Source organism: Drosophila bipectinata, chromosome 3R, assembly GCF_030179905.1.
Source record: "Drosophila bipectinata strain 14024-0381.07 chromosome 3R, DbipHiC1v2, whole genome shotgun sequence".
Taxonomy (NCBI): Eukaryota; Metazoa; Arthropoda; class Insecta; order Diptera; family Drosophilidae; genus Drosophila; species Drosophila bipectinata.
In genome coordinates, this window is record NC_091739.1 from 21,122,393 (window position 1) to 21,135,323 (window position 12,931).

Consider the following 12,931-nt stretch of genomic DNA (forward strand, 5'->3'; position numbering starts at 1 on the left):
ATTCTCTCAACTTATCTATATAATATTTTGCGTAGTCGTTGAACTTGTTCAGTTTAATTTCAACAGTGAATGAAACAAGTTCCAATACAAGAAACAATACCGCGAAAATGTTGAAAGCTCTACAAACTTTATCTCTAAATCGTTCTAAAAACGCGATCTTTTCGCTTGGCGCTCAAAAAGTACATAAATGAAGCAAAAATATAAACAAAAATAAAATTATATTTTCTATAATGCGTTTTAGCGTTGGCAGACCAATGTAGCAGCCTCGGAGATCAGGGAGGATCCCGAGTGGCTGGAGGCCAAGCCCTTTGAAGAAATTCCGCGGGTCAATACGCTATCCTTAATTATGAAAACTGCTCTACCTGGTGGAAAATACAAGAATATCGATTTAATGGACATGTTCGAGGGCTTGCGACAGGACCATGGCGATATTTTCCTAATGCCAGGCGTAATGGGTTCTCCGACATTTGTCATGACCAGCAATCCAACGGACTTTGAGATTGTTTTCCGCAATGAGGGAATTTGGCCTCACCGTCCTGGCAGTGATTCCCTGAGGTACCACAGAGAAGAAAAAAGAAAGGATTTCTATCAGGGTGTTTCGGGGCTCATCCCCAGCCAAGGAAAGGCCTGGGGGGACTTTCGATCTGTGGTAAACCCCGTCCTAATGCAACCCAAAAACGTGCGGCTCTACTACAAGAAGATGTCGCAGGTCAATAGGGAGTTTGTAGAACGGTAAGTCAGGGATAGGAAATGTATTCGTCTTTAAAATACATCCTATTCTTTGAAAACAATATAGCATTAAAGAACTCAGAGACCCCGAAACATTGGAGGCTCCAGATGACTTTATAAACACCATCAACCGTTGGACTTTGGAGTCCGTTTCGGTTGTGGCTTTGGACAAACAACTAGGCTTGCTAAAGGATTCAAGAAGTAACGTAGAGGCCCTTAGGCTATTTGAATACCTCGAGGAATTTTTCGTGGTGGCGGCGGATCTTGAAATGAAGCCCTCTCCTTGGCGTTACATTACAACTCCCAAGCTAAAAAGAGTCATTAGAGCTCTGGATGGAATCCAGGAGGTAACGCTGGCCTACATTGAAGAAGCTATTGACCGTTTGGATAAGGAGGCGAAGCAAGGCATCGTGCGGCCAGAGAATGAGCAGAGTGTCCTGGAGAAACTCCTCAAAATGGATAAGAAGGTGGCCACTATCATGGCAATGGACATGCTTATGGCTGGCGTCGATACCGTGAGTGTTTTTGGAGACTCGTTAAGACTGTAATTTTAACATAGTTTACTTTCAGACTTCCAGCACCTTTACAGCTCTATTATTCTGCCTCACCGAGAATCCTGAAAAGCAAGAAAAGCTGCGGGAGGAGGTAATGAAGGTTCTGCCTGAAAAGGACTCTGAATTTACGGAGGCTTCCATGAAAAACACTCCCTATCTGCGAGCCTGCATCAAGGAGTCCATGCGAATTCGACCTCTGGTCTTCGGGAACGGACGTGCCCTCACCAAGGACACTGTCCTTAGTGGCTACAAAGTTCCAGCTGGAACTCTGGTAACCATCTTATCCCTGAACTCTTACACGAAAAATGAATACTTTCCACAAGCTTCCGAGTTTCTTCCTGAACGCTGGCTACGGAGCCCCAAGGATTCAGAGTCACAATGTCCAGCAAATAGCCTGAAAGCCACGCATCCTTTTGTCTTCCTTCCCTTTGGATTTGGTCCTAGAATGTGCGTAGGAAAACGCATTGTGGATATGGAACTGGAACTGGGACTGGCCAGAATCATACGAAACTTTAAGGTGGAATTTAATTATTCCACAGAGAACGCTTTTAAATCGGCATTGATTAAATTACCCAACATACCTTTGAAGTTTAAGTTTACAGATTTGCCTAATTAATTTAATAATTCCTTAAATAAAATGTCCAGCTGGGTTCTAGAATATTATTTTATGTTTTCAGGTTACGGGGTATCAAGAAGTCAGCACTAAATCGCTCTTGTTTTCAAAAAAAAGAATAAAACATTTATTAGTAATTGGCTCTCCCGAAACTTGTTTATGGTTCTCCGCACACAGCTACATACAGTATCTATCTATCTATCTGTGAGCTTGCGTCGTTATCGTCAATTTAAGCATTAAAGCTCTCACTGCTTTGGGTATATTAAGGCAATAGAACGAGCCCAGTGTGAGCAGTTTGTTTCGACGCTGAATGAGCAAAGTTTGCCGCGAAATTCCGCGAAAATGTTGAAAGTGCGCAGTGGAATATCTCTGATTCGTTCGCAACCAGCGACCCTCACGCTGGCCACTCAAACGGTGATTATTCCTATATGTTTTATAAAAAAACACGCAATTAATCTAACAAATATCTAACGACATTTAATCGTAACCGTGTTATCATTGAGGCCATGAACTTTTTTTTAATATCATCCAGAATATACATATTTTTAACTTTATCAAAAATATAATGGCAAACCTACTGATTATATTATTTCCTGCAGCGATGGCAAACAAATGCAGCTGTAGCTGAGCCTAGAGAGGATTCCGAGTGGCAGAATGCCAAGCCCTTTAAGGATATACCTCGCGTCAATATGGTCGCTTTGATAGCGAAAATGTCGCTCCCCGGTGGAAAGTACAAGAACATGGATTTCCTGCAAATGTTCGAGGCTATGCGTAAGGACTATGGAAACCTATACTTTATGCCAGGCGTTATGGGCAATCCGTCGTTCCTCTCCACCCACAACCCGAAGGACTTTGAGACGGTCTTCCGGAATGAAGGCGTCTGGCCCCATCGTCCTGGCAACGAGTCACTTCTGTATCATCGGGAGGAAGTCAGGAAGGATTTCTACCAGGGTGTCATGGGTGTCCTTCCCACACACGGCAAAGCCTGGGGGGACTTTCGATCTATCGTTAACCCCGTCCTAATGCAACCCAAGAATGTGAGGCTGTACTACAAAAAGATGTCTCAGGTCAACAGGGAGTTCGTGCAACGGTAGGATAAAAGATACACATTTTGTTCATCTTTATTATACCTCCTTGTTTCCCGCTCATCATGTAGTATCAAAGAACTCAGAGATCCTGAAACCTTGGAGGCTCCAGACGATTTCATAGACACCATTAACCGTTGGACCTTGGAGTCTGTTTCTGTGGTGGCGTTGGACAAGCAGCTGGGATTGCTCAAGAACTCTGGAAGCGAAAATAACAGCCAAGCTGTCAAGCTCTTCGAGTATCTGGATGACTTTTTCGTCTACGCCGCAGATCTGGAGATGAAGCCCACTCCATGGAGGTACTTTACCACTCCCACTCTGAAGAAAGTATTGAATGCCCTGGATGGTATCCAGGATATTACGTTGGCCTATGTAGGGGAGGCTATCCTTCGATTGGAGCAGGAGGCTAATGAGGGAATCGTGCGACCGGAGAGCGAGCAGAGTGTTCTCGAAAAACTTTTGAAGAAGGACAAGAAGGTGGCCACTGTTATGGCTATGGATATGCTCATGGCTGGTGTGGATACGGTGAGTCTTACAAAATATCCTTTTAGACTAAAACTAATAAACTTTTTTGCAGACTTCGAGTACGTTTACAGCCCTGATGTTGTGTCTGGCAAAGAATCCGGAAAAGCAGGAAAAGCTACGCGAGGAAATAATGAAGATTCTGCCCGAAAAGGACTCCGAGTTTACCGAGGCTTCTATGAAGAACATGCCCTACCTGCGAGCCTGCATCAAGGAATCCCAGCGTGTTAGTCCCCTGATTGTGGGAAATGCCCGTGTCCTTGAAAAAGATGCCGTTCTCAGTGGCTATCAAGTTCCAGCCGGAACGTATGTAACTATTTCCCCGATCAGCTCCCTCTCCAGCGACGAGTACTTCCCCCAGGCTTCCGAGTTCCTGCCCGAGCGCTGGCTGCGAAGTTCTGCGATGGATTCGGAGTCCAAGTGCCCAGCCAATGACCTGAAGTCGAAAAATCCCTTTGTATTCCTGCCCTTCGGCTTTGGCCCAAGGATGTGCGTCGGCAGACGTATTGTGGACATGGAACTGGAGTTGGGAACGGCTCGCCTCATCCGCAACTTCCAGATAGAGTTCAATTATTCCACCGAGAACGCCTTCCGTCCGGCACTGATTAACTTGCCCAACATACCGCTTAAATTTAAGTTCACCGACTTGCCCAAGTAAACTATTTTCCGATGGGTGTGATTTGTAAATAAATGTTCGTGTTACAGCAATTGATTTTATTTTTCCCCATTGCTACTGCAAATCAGGATTCAATTAGTCCCAATGAAGTTTTAATTAACTGCAATGCCCATCCCATCCGAGGAAAATAAAACAAGTCCGTTTTTGTTTATACATTTAAAGCTATTTCATTTCCTGTTTAATACACACTCAAATATATATGTATCTTTATGTTTGTAGATGTATATGTATACGGTTACTAGACGTTAGTACAATCAATACGGTATATGGTACATTTGTGGTAAACATTTTACAACAGTTTTACAGTTAAACAGCTCATGGATTTCAGTTAGAAAGAGGGCAGGTGCAGTGACCGAACTGCATCGCATTCGATTGAATTCGGATATTCATTTTTCTTTTAATATTTTTTTTTTCTTTACCAATTTCAACAATAAAATAGTTATCTAGCTTAACTGGCAAAATGCTTTGTAGAGAGTAAATATTCAATGGAAATTCCTTTGTTTCTTTTTTTTTACGATATACATAGAGATATATTTTTTTGTTTGCAATTCTATAGCTTCTTTGCTTTTCTTTGTTAAGTTTTTGGGTTTCTTCTAAGTACGGATTGGTCCAAATTGGATATTGAAACTTTAACAAATTGGTTCACTTGGTTTTTTATTCGCTTTTTATGTTATGGGTACACATAGTTTGTATTTAAATGACTTGAAAAGTATTTCTTTTGGTTTTGATTTCCCGTTCAATGATCTGATTATAGAAGTCCACTAAGTATCGTTTGTATGCTTTATTCAATGTATTTTATGATTATAAAATCAATTCAAATTCAGTCCTAAATTATGGATATGAGAACGTTTTCCTTGAAAACCCATCATACATAGTTAAAGAGTATTTATTTATTGTTGGCATGTTGAATATTTCCTTATGTTTTTTGGCCAATTAAGGTGAATATCATCGGCTTCGTCCATCCAAAGAATTCCCATCTTGTTAGGGCCCACATACGCACACTTGGCTAGTTATACACATTTTATTGTACGCATCTCTGGTCGGCAAACAGAATGAATATGTTTATACTTTAATGTACAATCGATACGGCCGAAGAATACACATAACGTGAGGGGGTCTGATATGTGCCAGGGTGTGTATTGCAGATGTGTGCCAATAAATGCCGAGCAACAAGAAAATGAAAATGAAAATGGAAACAAAGGCGGAGGCGGAAACGGAAGTTGAATGGAGCCAGGCTTAAATCCTAAGCCAGATGTGTGATTGTGTTCCCACGCCTCTGTTTGCGGTGCGTGCGAGCGCAATAAAATTTAATTTGATGCAGGCACAAACCAAACACAGCCAGCATAAAACACAAAAAAGTTGAATTTTTTTGTTCCTCGATTGAAAAAATAAAACAGCAAAGCACAAAAAACGTTGCATAGTTCTGGGCTGGGCAAAACAAAACCGCAAATGCGGGCGGGACGGAAGTGGTTACAACTCCATGAAAGGAGGATACAAAAAGCGACACCCACCCCCACTTGCCAGCTTAGGGCCAGGAGGCGTGCCAACAACACAACATGCAATAAAAGTGTGCAAAAGGCGGGTGCCTGGCAAAGGACCCTGAGGATTTCAAAACCGCCCTATCTGCTCCCTTGAAAAATAACTCACAATGTGGTATGCAGTAGTATGGTCTGTGTGCCAGCGTATATCTGTGTGTGGGATGTTAATTAGGTTTTGTTACAACGCTTTGAAACTCAATTTGAGGTGCTTTAAGCTGACCTTTGCTCGGTGGCACTTGACCTGCTTTGGATAGACAAGCGCCAAGGCTCGTACCGCCATAAATTTAAACAGACAAGGACATTAGACAGGCGTTTCTTTTCCATATGCAAGCAGGCGAATCAATTGTCGCGTCGCCTGCTGCCACTGACAGCGTGCCCGGGGACTCGCCGTCCTGCAAATTGCGATTGCATGCTGGCCGGTTTTTGGGACTTTAAACACACACCTCTCGCACAGGGATTTAACTGCCGACTGCTGACTGCCGACTGACGGCGATCGATGCTTCATTAAATATTTGTATATAAGAACATTATATATATATGCAATGCACATGCGAAATCATAAGCCATCAGCTTGGCGCTCTGGCACACATAAATCAAAATCACTTATTGATGTCTGCGCCATACACTGCGTATACTCGATGACATAGACGGGCGGGCAAACAAAGGATAACAAGAAAAGGAGCCACAGAGGACGGCGTATACATACACGTGACATCATTTTTCATGACAATCGTATTAATGAAATACATTAACTAATGCGAAACTAACAATAACAGACTAAACGAAGCGGGGCCACATCAATCACGAGGCGTGACCATAAATAGATACACCAATTGCGGCGGGAACTCAACTTCCGAAACAGGAATGAGGAATATGCAAATCCAAAATGCCTTCCACCATTCTCCAACTCCGTGTATAAACAGTGCCGTATGGACTACAACCTGCTCAATATTTGCGGCCGAAACTTGGCGTGCCGGGATTGAGCACGCGACAATAATGTGAGCTGGTCACGCCATAAGGATCCTGATCCCCATCGTCCTCATCCTCCTCGTCGTCGCCGGCATCCACTCTGTGTGGCTGTTGTTGTTGCTGATGGTGGTAGTGGTGTTGCTGCGCCAGATGTTGCTGCGGCGGCTGTTGCGGATGCCGGCGGCGCATCGACAACGGTCATTGGCGCTGTTGGGCGTTGCTGATATACTCGCCGTGCTTTTGCACCTGAAAGATACAGATATAAAACATATTTCATCAAAACCATATTCAACAAGCTTTAAACTGTATTGGGTTTTTCAAAAACCTTGACTTAAACTTACCACATCGGCCACTATAGGCTCCTCAATCTCGAGACCCTGCAACGTCTGCTCGCGGGTCAAATGCAGCTCGTAGGAATCTGTGGGCGTGACGAACACCACGCGATGCTTGCGTGTTTGCAGCACATTGGCAATGACCAGCTGACGCGGAAGAAATTAAAATTAGGCGGTTCTAGCTCCCCACATCCGGGCCACAACTTCTTCATCCTTTTTTGTATTTTTTTTTTGGCAACTCACCTTGTGCTTGTATTTGTTGAGACTGTCACGTGCCTTCACAATCAATAGGCTCTCGTCCGTTTCCAGCTTAAAGGACACCACAAAGGCGTGCGGCACCCACAAACTGGCGAGGGGGGCCAGCATTTTTGGCACCAGCTGCAGCGAAATCGTTGGCGCCCCGTCTCCCGATTGCATTTTGTGGGTGGGCTGCAAAATCGGATTCGTTGACAGCGGTTAGTGTTTTAATGGAATGACAGTCGACAGCCGACAGCCCACGTTGCGTATACGCCGTGTGATGGGATTGCTTGGTGGGCTGTTTGGCTGGTTCGTTGCCCACAAAAGCCACCGCAGCTACATCCTCTTAAAATGGAAAGGACGCACATACAATGCCCACACAAACACAATCACACACACCATCCCACTGGCAGCAAAGTGTCCTTGCAAAATAAGCAGACTGACGGAAAAAATGAAAGGCCAGGGCTGCCTTTCTGTTTCTGTTTCAGATTCTGTTATTTTTTTCTTTCCTTTGCAGCCACGTGGCATATGAATTACAACTAATTGAAAGCATAACTCAGCCGTAATGAGCTAACAGCAACGCCTGGCTGGTCGTCCTCTTTAAAAGTGGAGGCTGCCTTTCAACGAAAAGAATATTGCTCATACGCCGTGAGGGACGCAGTGGAAATAAACCAGCAACTTGTTGAGCGCCTCTGTCCATTCTCATTAACTGAGCAACGCCGTAAGCGGCTCTAAGCTCCTGACCAGTCGTCTCATTTATCCGGCCCAACTGGACAATACAGTCCGTCCGGGCACAGCCAGATAAACGGACACGCGGACAACCGGACGGACACGGCTAAGTAGCCGGGGACATTGTGCGAGGAGAAATGAAAAATTTAGCTCAAGGCACACTAAGTCGACAACGAAAAGCGAAAGGGAACCCGACGACGAAAGAAAAGGGCCTTAGAACTTAAAGCTTCTGGGGAGGAAAAGTGTCCTGCTCCGGTTTGCTGGGAAATGCTAGCAGCTGTTGACATTGAATTCGCTTTTCAGTTTAAGTTTGTTGGTGCGTTGATGCGTGCTCTTGTAAAATCTTTTGATTTGATTTGCGGATTTCGGCACGTCGTCCTTTGTCTTTTGTCCTGCCTGGCTTCGTTTGAGGCCTCTGCTTAGTTTACTCTTTTAATTTTCTATTTGTTTTTACTTATTACAATTTGCTTTTCCTTCCAACGCCTTCCCGCCACCCCCTAAATTAATTCAAATTGTATGGCAAGTTGCCTTCGCCGCTGCCTGTGCATAAATTTGTAAGGGCTTTTAGGCCATGTTTTTCTGGGGGCGTGTGCGATTCACAAATTGAATTTTTAGTATCGTCTTTCAGTGTACTGTATACAGTACATATATATACATATACTATATATGTGCCCAGAGCAGGGGACAAACTTTCAAAAGTGGCTCAGAAACGGGAGTGTCCTGGCTGTGGTATGACTTGTTGAAATTCAGTATGGGATATGACCTTGGTGGAGAGGCTAAGGCGATGGCAGCCAGATCTTTGGGAATGACTTTTCAATTTGCCAAGAATTTCTGCGTCGGGCTGGCTAATGCTGGAATTGCGACCTTTTGTTGCCTACTTTTCCGTGCCCCGAGAAATCCTTGAGATACTCAAACGGAAAAATATAAATATGGTTTTCTATACATTCCATTGACTGCTTCTATTTGTGCCATGCCCGTGAACGGTCTTTATGCAAATCTAAATCGATTTGCAAACAAATCGTGTAGCCGTCGGGAAAAGGCTGGGAACAGCTCTTAAAGACGATGCCAAATATGCGCATATATTTGCTAGACGCGCGAATAAACATCAACAGGCCATTTTCGCCATTTTCCTCGATTTTTGCTGAAAAGGAGCAGGAGCTCCGACTATCTCCAGCTAGGGGCTGCTGTGGGGGAAACGAGCCGTGAGGGTATCAAACAATTTAATCAAGTGAGCGGGCGATTTGTGGCTAACACCCATGAACACGAAAACACGGAGGAGCACAAGTTCCTAGGCACGTCCGCAGACAAAACAGGTCTTAGCCAGAATGTCTTCCATGGAGAGGAAATGCACGAGTTGAGCGGAAACAAGTCGTGGGAAATGGCTCGACAATGCTCAGATCTGAATCAAAATCAGGCAAGCAAGAAACTGTCGTGCTTACCAACCATATAAAGAATACTTTTATACGAAAAATAAGAAAAAATATATATATTGAAGGCCATTTTAATAAAAATGGAGGAGGTCCTTTAAAGTGAAAACATTTTAGTTGAAAATTTAATTACAACAACTTTTCAATAACCCAGTTACTGAGCTAAAAAGTAGAGAGCACTAAAGGATGTGAAACTTTCTACTCAACTTTAAAATGAATTTAGTGAGATAGTTTTAGAGCTTAAATCAACATTTTTAACTAAACCAGAGACTGGTTAGAGACTGCTACCTTGAATTCGCTGAACTATTATTTTGATAGTCACTGTGTGTTTGTGGAATATGCACATGACATGCAAATTCAAGTGGGCAGGTGGACCTGGGGACTTGGGGAGGACGGAGTGGCAGAGTGGCAGGCAGGCAAAGCCATTCACGCCCCACCAATGGACATTTGATGCACTTGAAAGCCTTTTGCTGCTGCCACCGCTGCTGCTGCTGAATATGCGCCAACAAGTCAGCTGACAGACAACGTGAGGGAGGTTGTTGGGGTGATACAGGGAAGGGTAGCGAACAAGGACATTAGTAGTGTGGGATTTGACAAGTAAACACGCCCATCCCGCCCACTCAAACCCAAGCGAAAGGTGAAAAGATACTAGAAAAACGTCAGGGAGCGGGTGGCATTTAGATGGTGTGGGTGGTGGTGGGGTGGCAGGAATCAAGTGAAGCGTAGAACAGAAACATGGTAACAAGCAAAATTATGCAAATCAAATTATACGACGACAATGTTAAGGCTGCTGGCGGACAAGGCCATTGTGAGTGACACTGACAGGCTGTGATAAGGCTCCAGCGGCCGGCAGAAGGAGCCGCAGCGGAGGAGGAACAGCAGCTGGAAACGAATCAGGAACAGGAACTCGAGAAGCAGTAGATGCCATAGTTGACTTAGCCCAGTCGAACGTCAATAATGTGGAGAGGAAATGTGTCAGAGGCAGTCTGGGGACTTGGCCTGCGACCGGGAATCGGATGAAGAGCAACGGAACCGGAGATGCACAGAGAAAAACGTTTATCCTGTAGGGAGTGCAGTTTCCTGTCATTAAAGCTAAGAGGGTTATTGGAAACTTTAAGGTGAAATAAGTTTATTCTCTCCTTTTATCCTTTTTCTTTCGCTTTTTTCCTGTCACTCCTTTATTATGTGAGAAAACTATTTTTCTCTGTGCCACTTTGGAAATCGATAAAAACCAATTTCCACTCACTCAACCCCACACCCGAGTGTGCACCCACACCCACTGACGAGCGCAATCAATTACGAGATTTCCCACACGACCACCTCTCGCATTTCCCACTTTAGGGCGCCCCATCCACTCAACCGGGCTCTCATCTTACCATCATGTCCTCGGGTATGTAGAAATCGGATACGGCAGCAGCCAGGTAGAGCACCGCTCGCTCCTCGAAAGCCGCCAGGCACTCGCAGGCGGCGCGCAGCAGCCACATGTAGTCGACCACGCTGGTGAAGTTCACGTACAGGATCATCTGCGTCTCGCGGGCAATCTTGTACTTGGCCAACACCGGAGCAAACACGTCCACCGAGTCCGCCTTGATGGCTATCGTCGAGCTCTGGCTGTTATCGGCAATGTCCAGCATGTCGAAGAACTGCTGGCCGGTGAAGTGGCGTGTGAAGGGCTCCAGCGACTTGTGGCGATGCATGAAGATCACGGCGTAATCATTATCGAGAAAGTATTCCGCCGACGCAGAGCCGCGAGTTCCGGCACTAAAGTTGTCCACAAACCGGACGGTGTTGTGTTCCAAAGGAACTGTAGTGCCGCCGGACTGAAATAGGAGAAACGAGACAAAAAATTCAACAAAATTATTCAAGAGGAATACAGGTCGTATGCGTGATATGACTTTACTGGCGAAATTTAAAGCTTTAACTTTTAACTTAAAAGGATGTTATGACCAAAAAATGTAACATTCCAATTTCTCATTAGTTCGGTTTTTTTTCTAGTGGGTTTAAAGATATTAAGTATACGCCATGGCTTGAAGTCTTTACAGTCTGCTTAAGAAATACATACGTACTTATATATTTTAAGCTATTATTCTCCATTAAAATGGAAAATATCACATGTATAGAATGCTCACATTAAAGAGAATCAAGAGCCACTAACAATTTTATCGTCGCTATACTTTTAAAGGCTATAAAATGCTTTAAAATAATGTGGTAATTTGAAGAACCCCCATCAAGTGTAAGATTGAGCTTTTTATTGGCGCAGCCTTAAATTTATTCGCGTATATGCTAATGACCTGAGCCCCTGGTTTCTTACTTAAGCTTTCACCAATATTCGCAGTGGGTCAGCTTAACCCCAGAGGTCATGCTAATTAACGGAGTCTCGTCTCAGCTTTGCTGTCGTGGTTTTCAAATAGAATTCTTTACACTGAAAATATATATTCTTAGAGTATTTAAAAAGGGGAACTTTACTTAAAAAATCCTTTAACCACACCCGGATAAGTTAATAAATTAAATTTAAAAAAAAACTTGGGAATACAGGTCGTATGAGTGATATGAAACAAGACTTTAGGAAACCTCTTTTTTCCTCAACATTAACATTTTTTTTGTCTTTTTGCTAAATTCCCTAAGCTTTATAAAAAATAAATAAAATTAATCAAAATGTCAGCTTTCCACAAGCCCTTTAATGGGATATACAATACTGATTTATCATTCCCAGTACCAGTACACTCACCGTGACAAGGACAATGCGGTTTTGGAGCTTGTTGTGGCGCTCACAGAACTCCTTGAGCAACGAGCGATTATCCTCAAAGTCCGCAGGCGGCAGGTGCGTGTTGTAGAAGTCCTCCCAGTGCGTCATATTTGGGCCGGGAAATCCTTGTCTCAATGGTCTTGCTGGACTTGACTTAAACTTTATCCGCTACTAATTGGCCACGAAACGGAAGCACGGAAATAACGGAAAACTACCGCCGGAAACTATGCACTGAAAATTAATAAACAATGGAGATTGCGAGCGCGAATTTTGCACCGAAAGAGAAACTGGATTGGATTAATTACCACCACGCACTGCAGCACGTTGTCGTACTATTTTAATTGATTGATTTGCACTTTTGAGGGGGGGCGTGCTGGGGAGCGCTAGCGGGCGGATGGGCAGGCGGTGCTGCTTATCAATGGAATTGTAGTGGGGAGATGGCGGAGAGCGACGCGCGGAGCGGAACGAAACGGAGCTCTCTTTCCGGAGAGGAAACGGCGAGCAAACGAAAGCGATGCGATGTGCTCGGCTGCGAGTACCGCGGTTGTCTGAAACTTCAACTGCTGCGATATATCCTTCGGAACGCGGACAGGCGCACTCAAACTCGTAGTCTAATTCACGAAACGAGGCTGCTGTCGCAGGTTCAAAGTTCAGGCCAAAAAACGCGAGGCACCTAGTCAGCTGATGAGGTAGTGTTGAGAAGCATTTAAAAAATATACTTTAGGAACTGGTTCCAACTGCTCTAACAAACTTGTTGCTTGTTGAAATTTTTTA

At 44.2% G+C, this 12,931-nt stretch overlaps 3 protein-coding genes across 3 annotated transcripts; 2 read left to right on the top strand and 1 right to left on the bottom strand.

Moving 5' to 3' along the window:
* Window positions 1-95: 95 nt before the first annotated feature.
* On the top strand, window positions 96-1,922 carry LOC108121523 (probable cytochrome P450 12a4, mitochondrial). The gene is made up of 4 exons (XM_017235665.3): window positions 96-179; window positions 242-732; window positions 797-1,244; window positions 1,300-1,922. The coding sequence occupies exons 1-4, from the start codon at window positions 108-110 to the stop codon at window positions 1,897-1,899; spliced, it is 1,611 nt and encodes a 536-aa protein (XP_017091154.2). The 5' UTR covers window positions 96-107; the 3' UTR covers window positions 1,900-1,922.
* Window positions 1,923-2,181: 259 nt separating this feature from the next.
* On the top strand, window positions 2,182-4,211 carry LOC108121635 (probable cytochrome P450 12a4, mitochondrial). Its single transcript, XM_017235884.3, has 4 exons — window positions 2,182-2,310; window positions 2,496-2,986; window positions 3,053-3,506; window positions 3,559-4,211. Exons 1-4 carry the CDS (start codon window positions 2,239-2,241, stop codon window positions 4,159-4,161), a joined length of 1,620 nt encoding a protein of 539 aa, XP_017091373.2. The 5' UTR covers window positions 2,182-2,238; the 3' UTR covers window positions 4,162-4,211.
* A 2,205-nt stretch (window positions 4,212-6,416) lies between these two features.
* On the bottom strand, window positions 6,417-12,843 carry Ppcs (phosphopantothenoylcysteine synthetase). The gene is made up of 5 exons (XM_017235874.3): window positions 12,140-12,843; window positions 10,788-11,231; window positions 7,262-7,447; window positions 7,028-7,165; window positions 6,417-6,932 (listed from the first exon to the last, which is right to left on the bottom strand). Exons 1-5 carry the CDS (start codon window positions 12,263-12,265, stop codon window positions 6,885-6,887), a joined length of 942 nt encoding a protein of 313 aa, XP_017091363.2. The 5' UTR covers window positions 12,266-12,843; the 3' UTR covers window positions 6,417-6,884.
* Between the last annotated feature and the right edge of the window lie 88 nt (window positions 12,844-12,931).

Coding starts and splice junctions, on each gene's coding strand:
- LOC108121523 (XM_017235665.3), top strand. CDS start 108: ATGTTGAAAGCTCTACAAACTTTATCTCTAAATCGTTCTAAAAACGCG. Junction 180..241: donor TTTCGCTTGGCGCTCAAAAA/GTACATAAATGA, acceptor AATGCGTTTTAG/CGTTGGCAGACCAATGTAGC. Junction 733..796: donor AATAGGGAGTTTGTAGAACG/GTAAGTCAGGGA, acceptor AAAACAATATAG/CATTAAAGAACTCAGAGACC.
- LOC108121635 (XM_017235884.3), top strand. CDS start 2,239: ATGTTGAAAGTGCGCAGTGGAATATCTCTGATTCGTTCGCAACCAGCG. Junction 2,311..2,495: donor TCACGCTGGCCACTCAAACG/GTGATTATTCCT, acceptor TATTTCCTGCAG/CGATGGCAAACAAATGCAGC. Junction 2,987..3,052: donor AACAGGGAGTTCGTGCAACG/GTAGGATAAAAG, acceptor CTCATCATGTAG/TATCAAAGAACTCAGAGATC.
- Ppcs (XM_017235874.3), bottom strand. CDS start 12,265: ATGACGCACTGGGAGGACTTCTACAACACGCACCTGCCGCCTGCGGAC. Junction 7,166..7,261: donor TCAACAAATACAAGCACAAG/GTGAGTTGCCAA, acceptor CTTCCGCGTCAG/CTGGTCATTGCCAATGTGCT. Junction 6,933..7,027: donor AGCCTATAGTGGCCGATGTG/GTAAGTTTAAGT, acceptor TGTATCTTTCAG/GTGCAAAAGCACGGCGAGTA.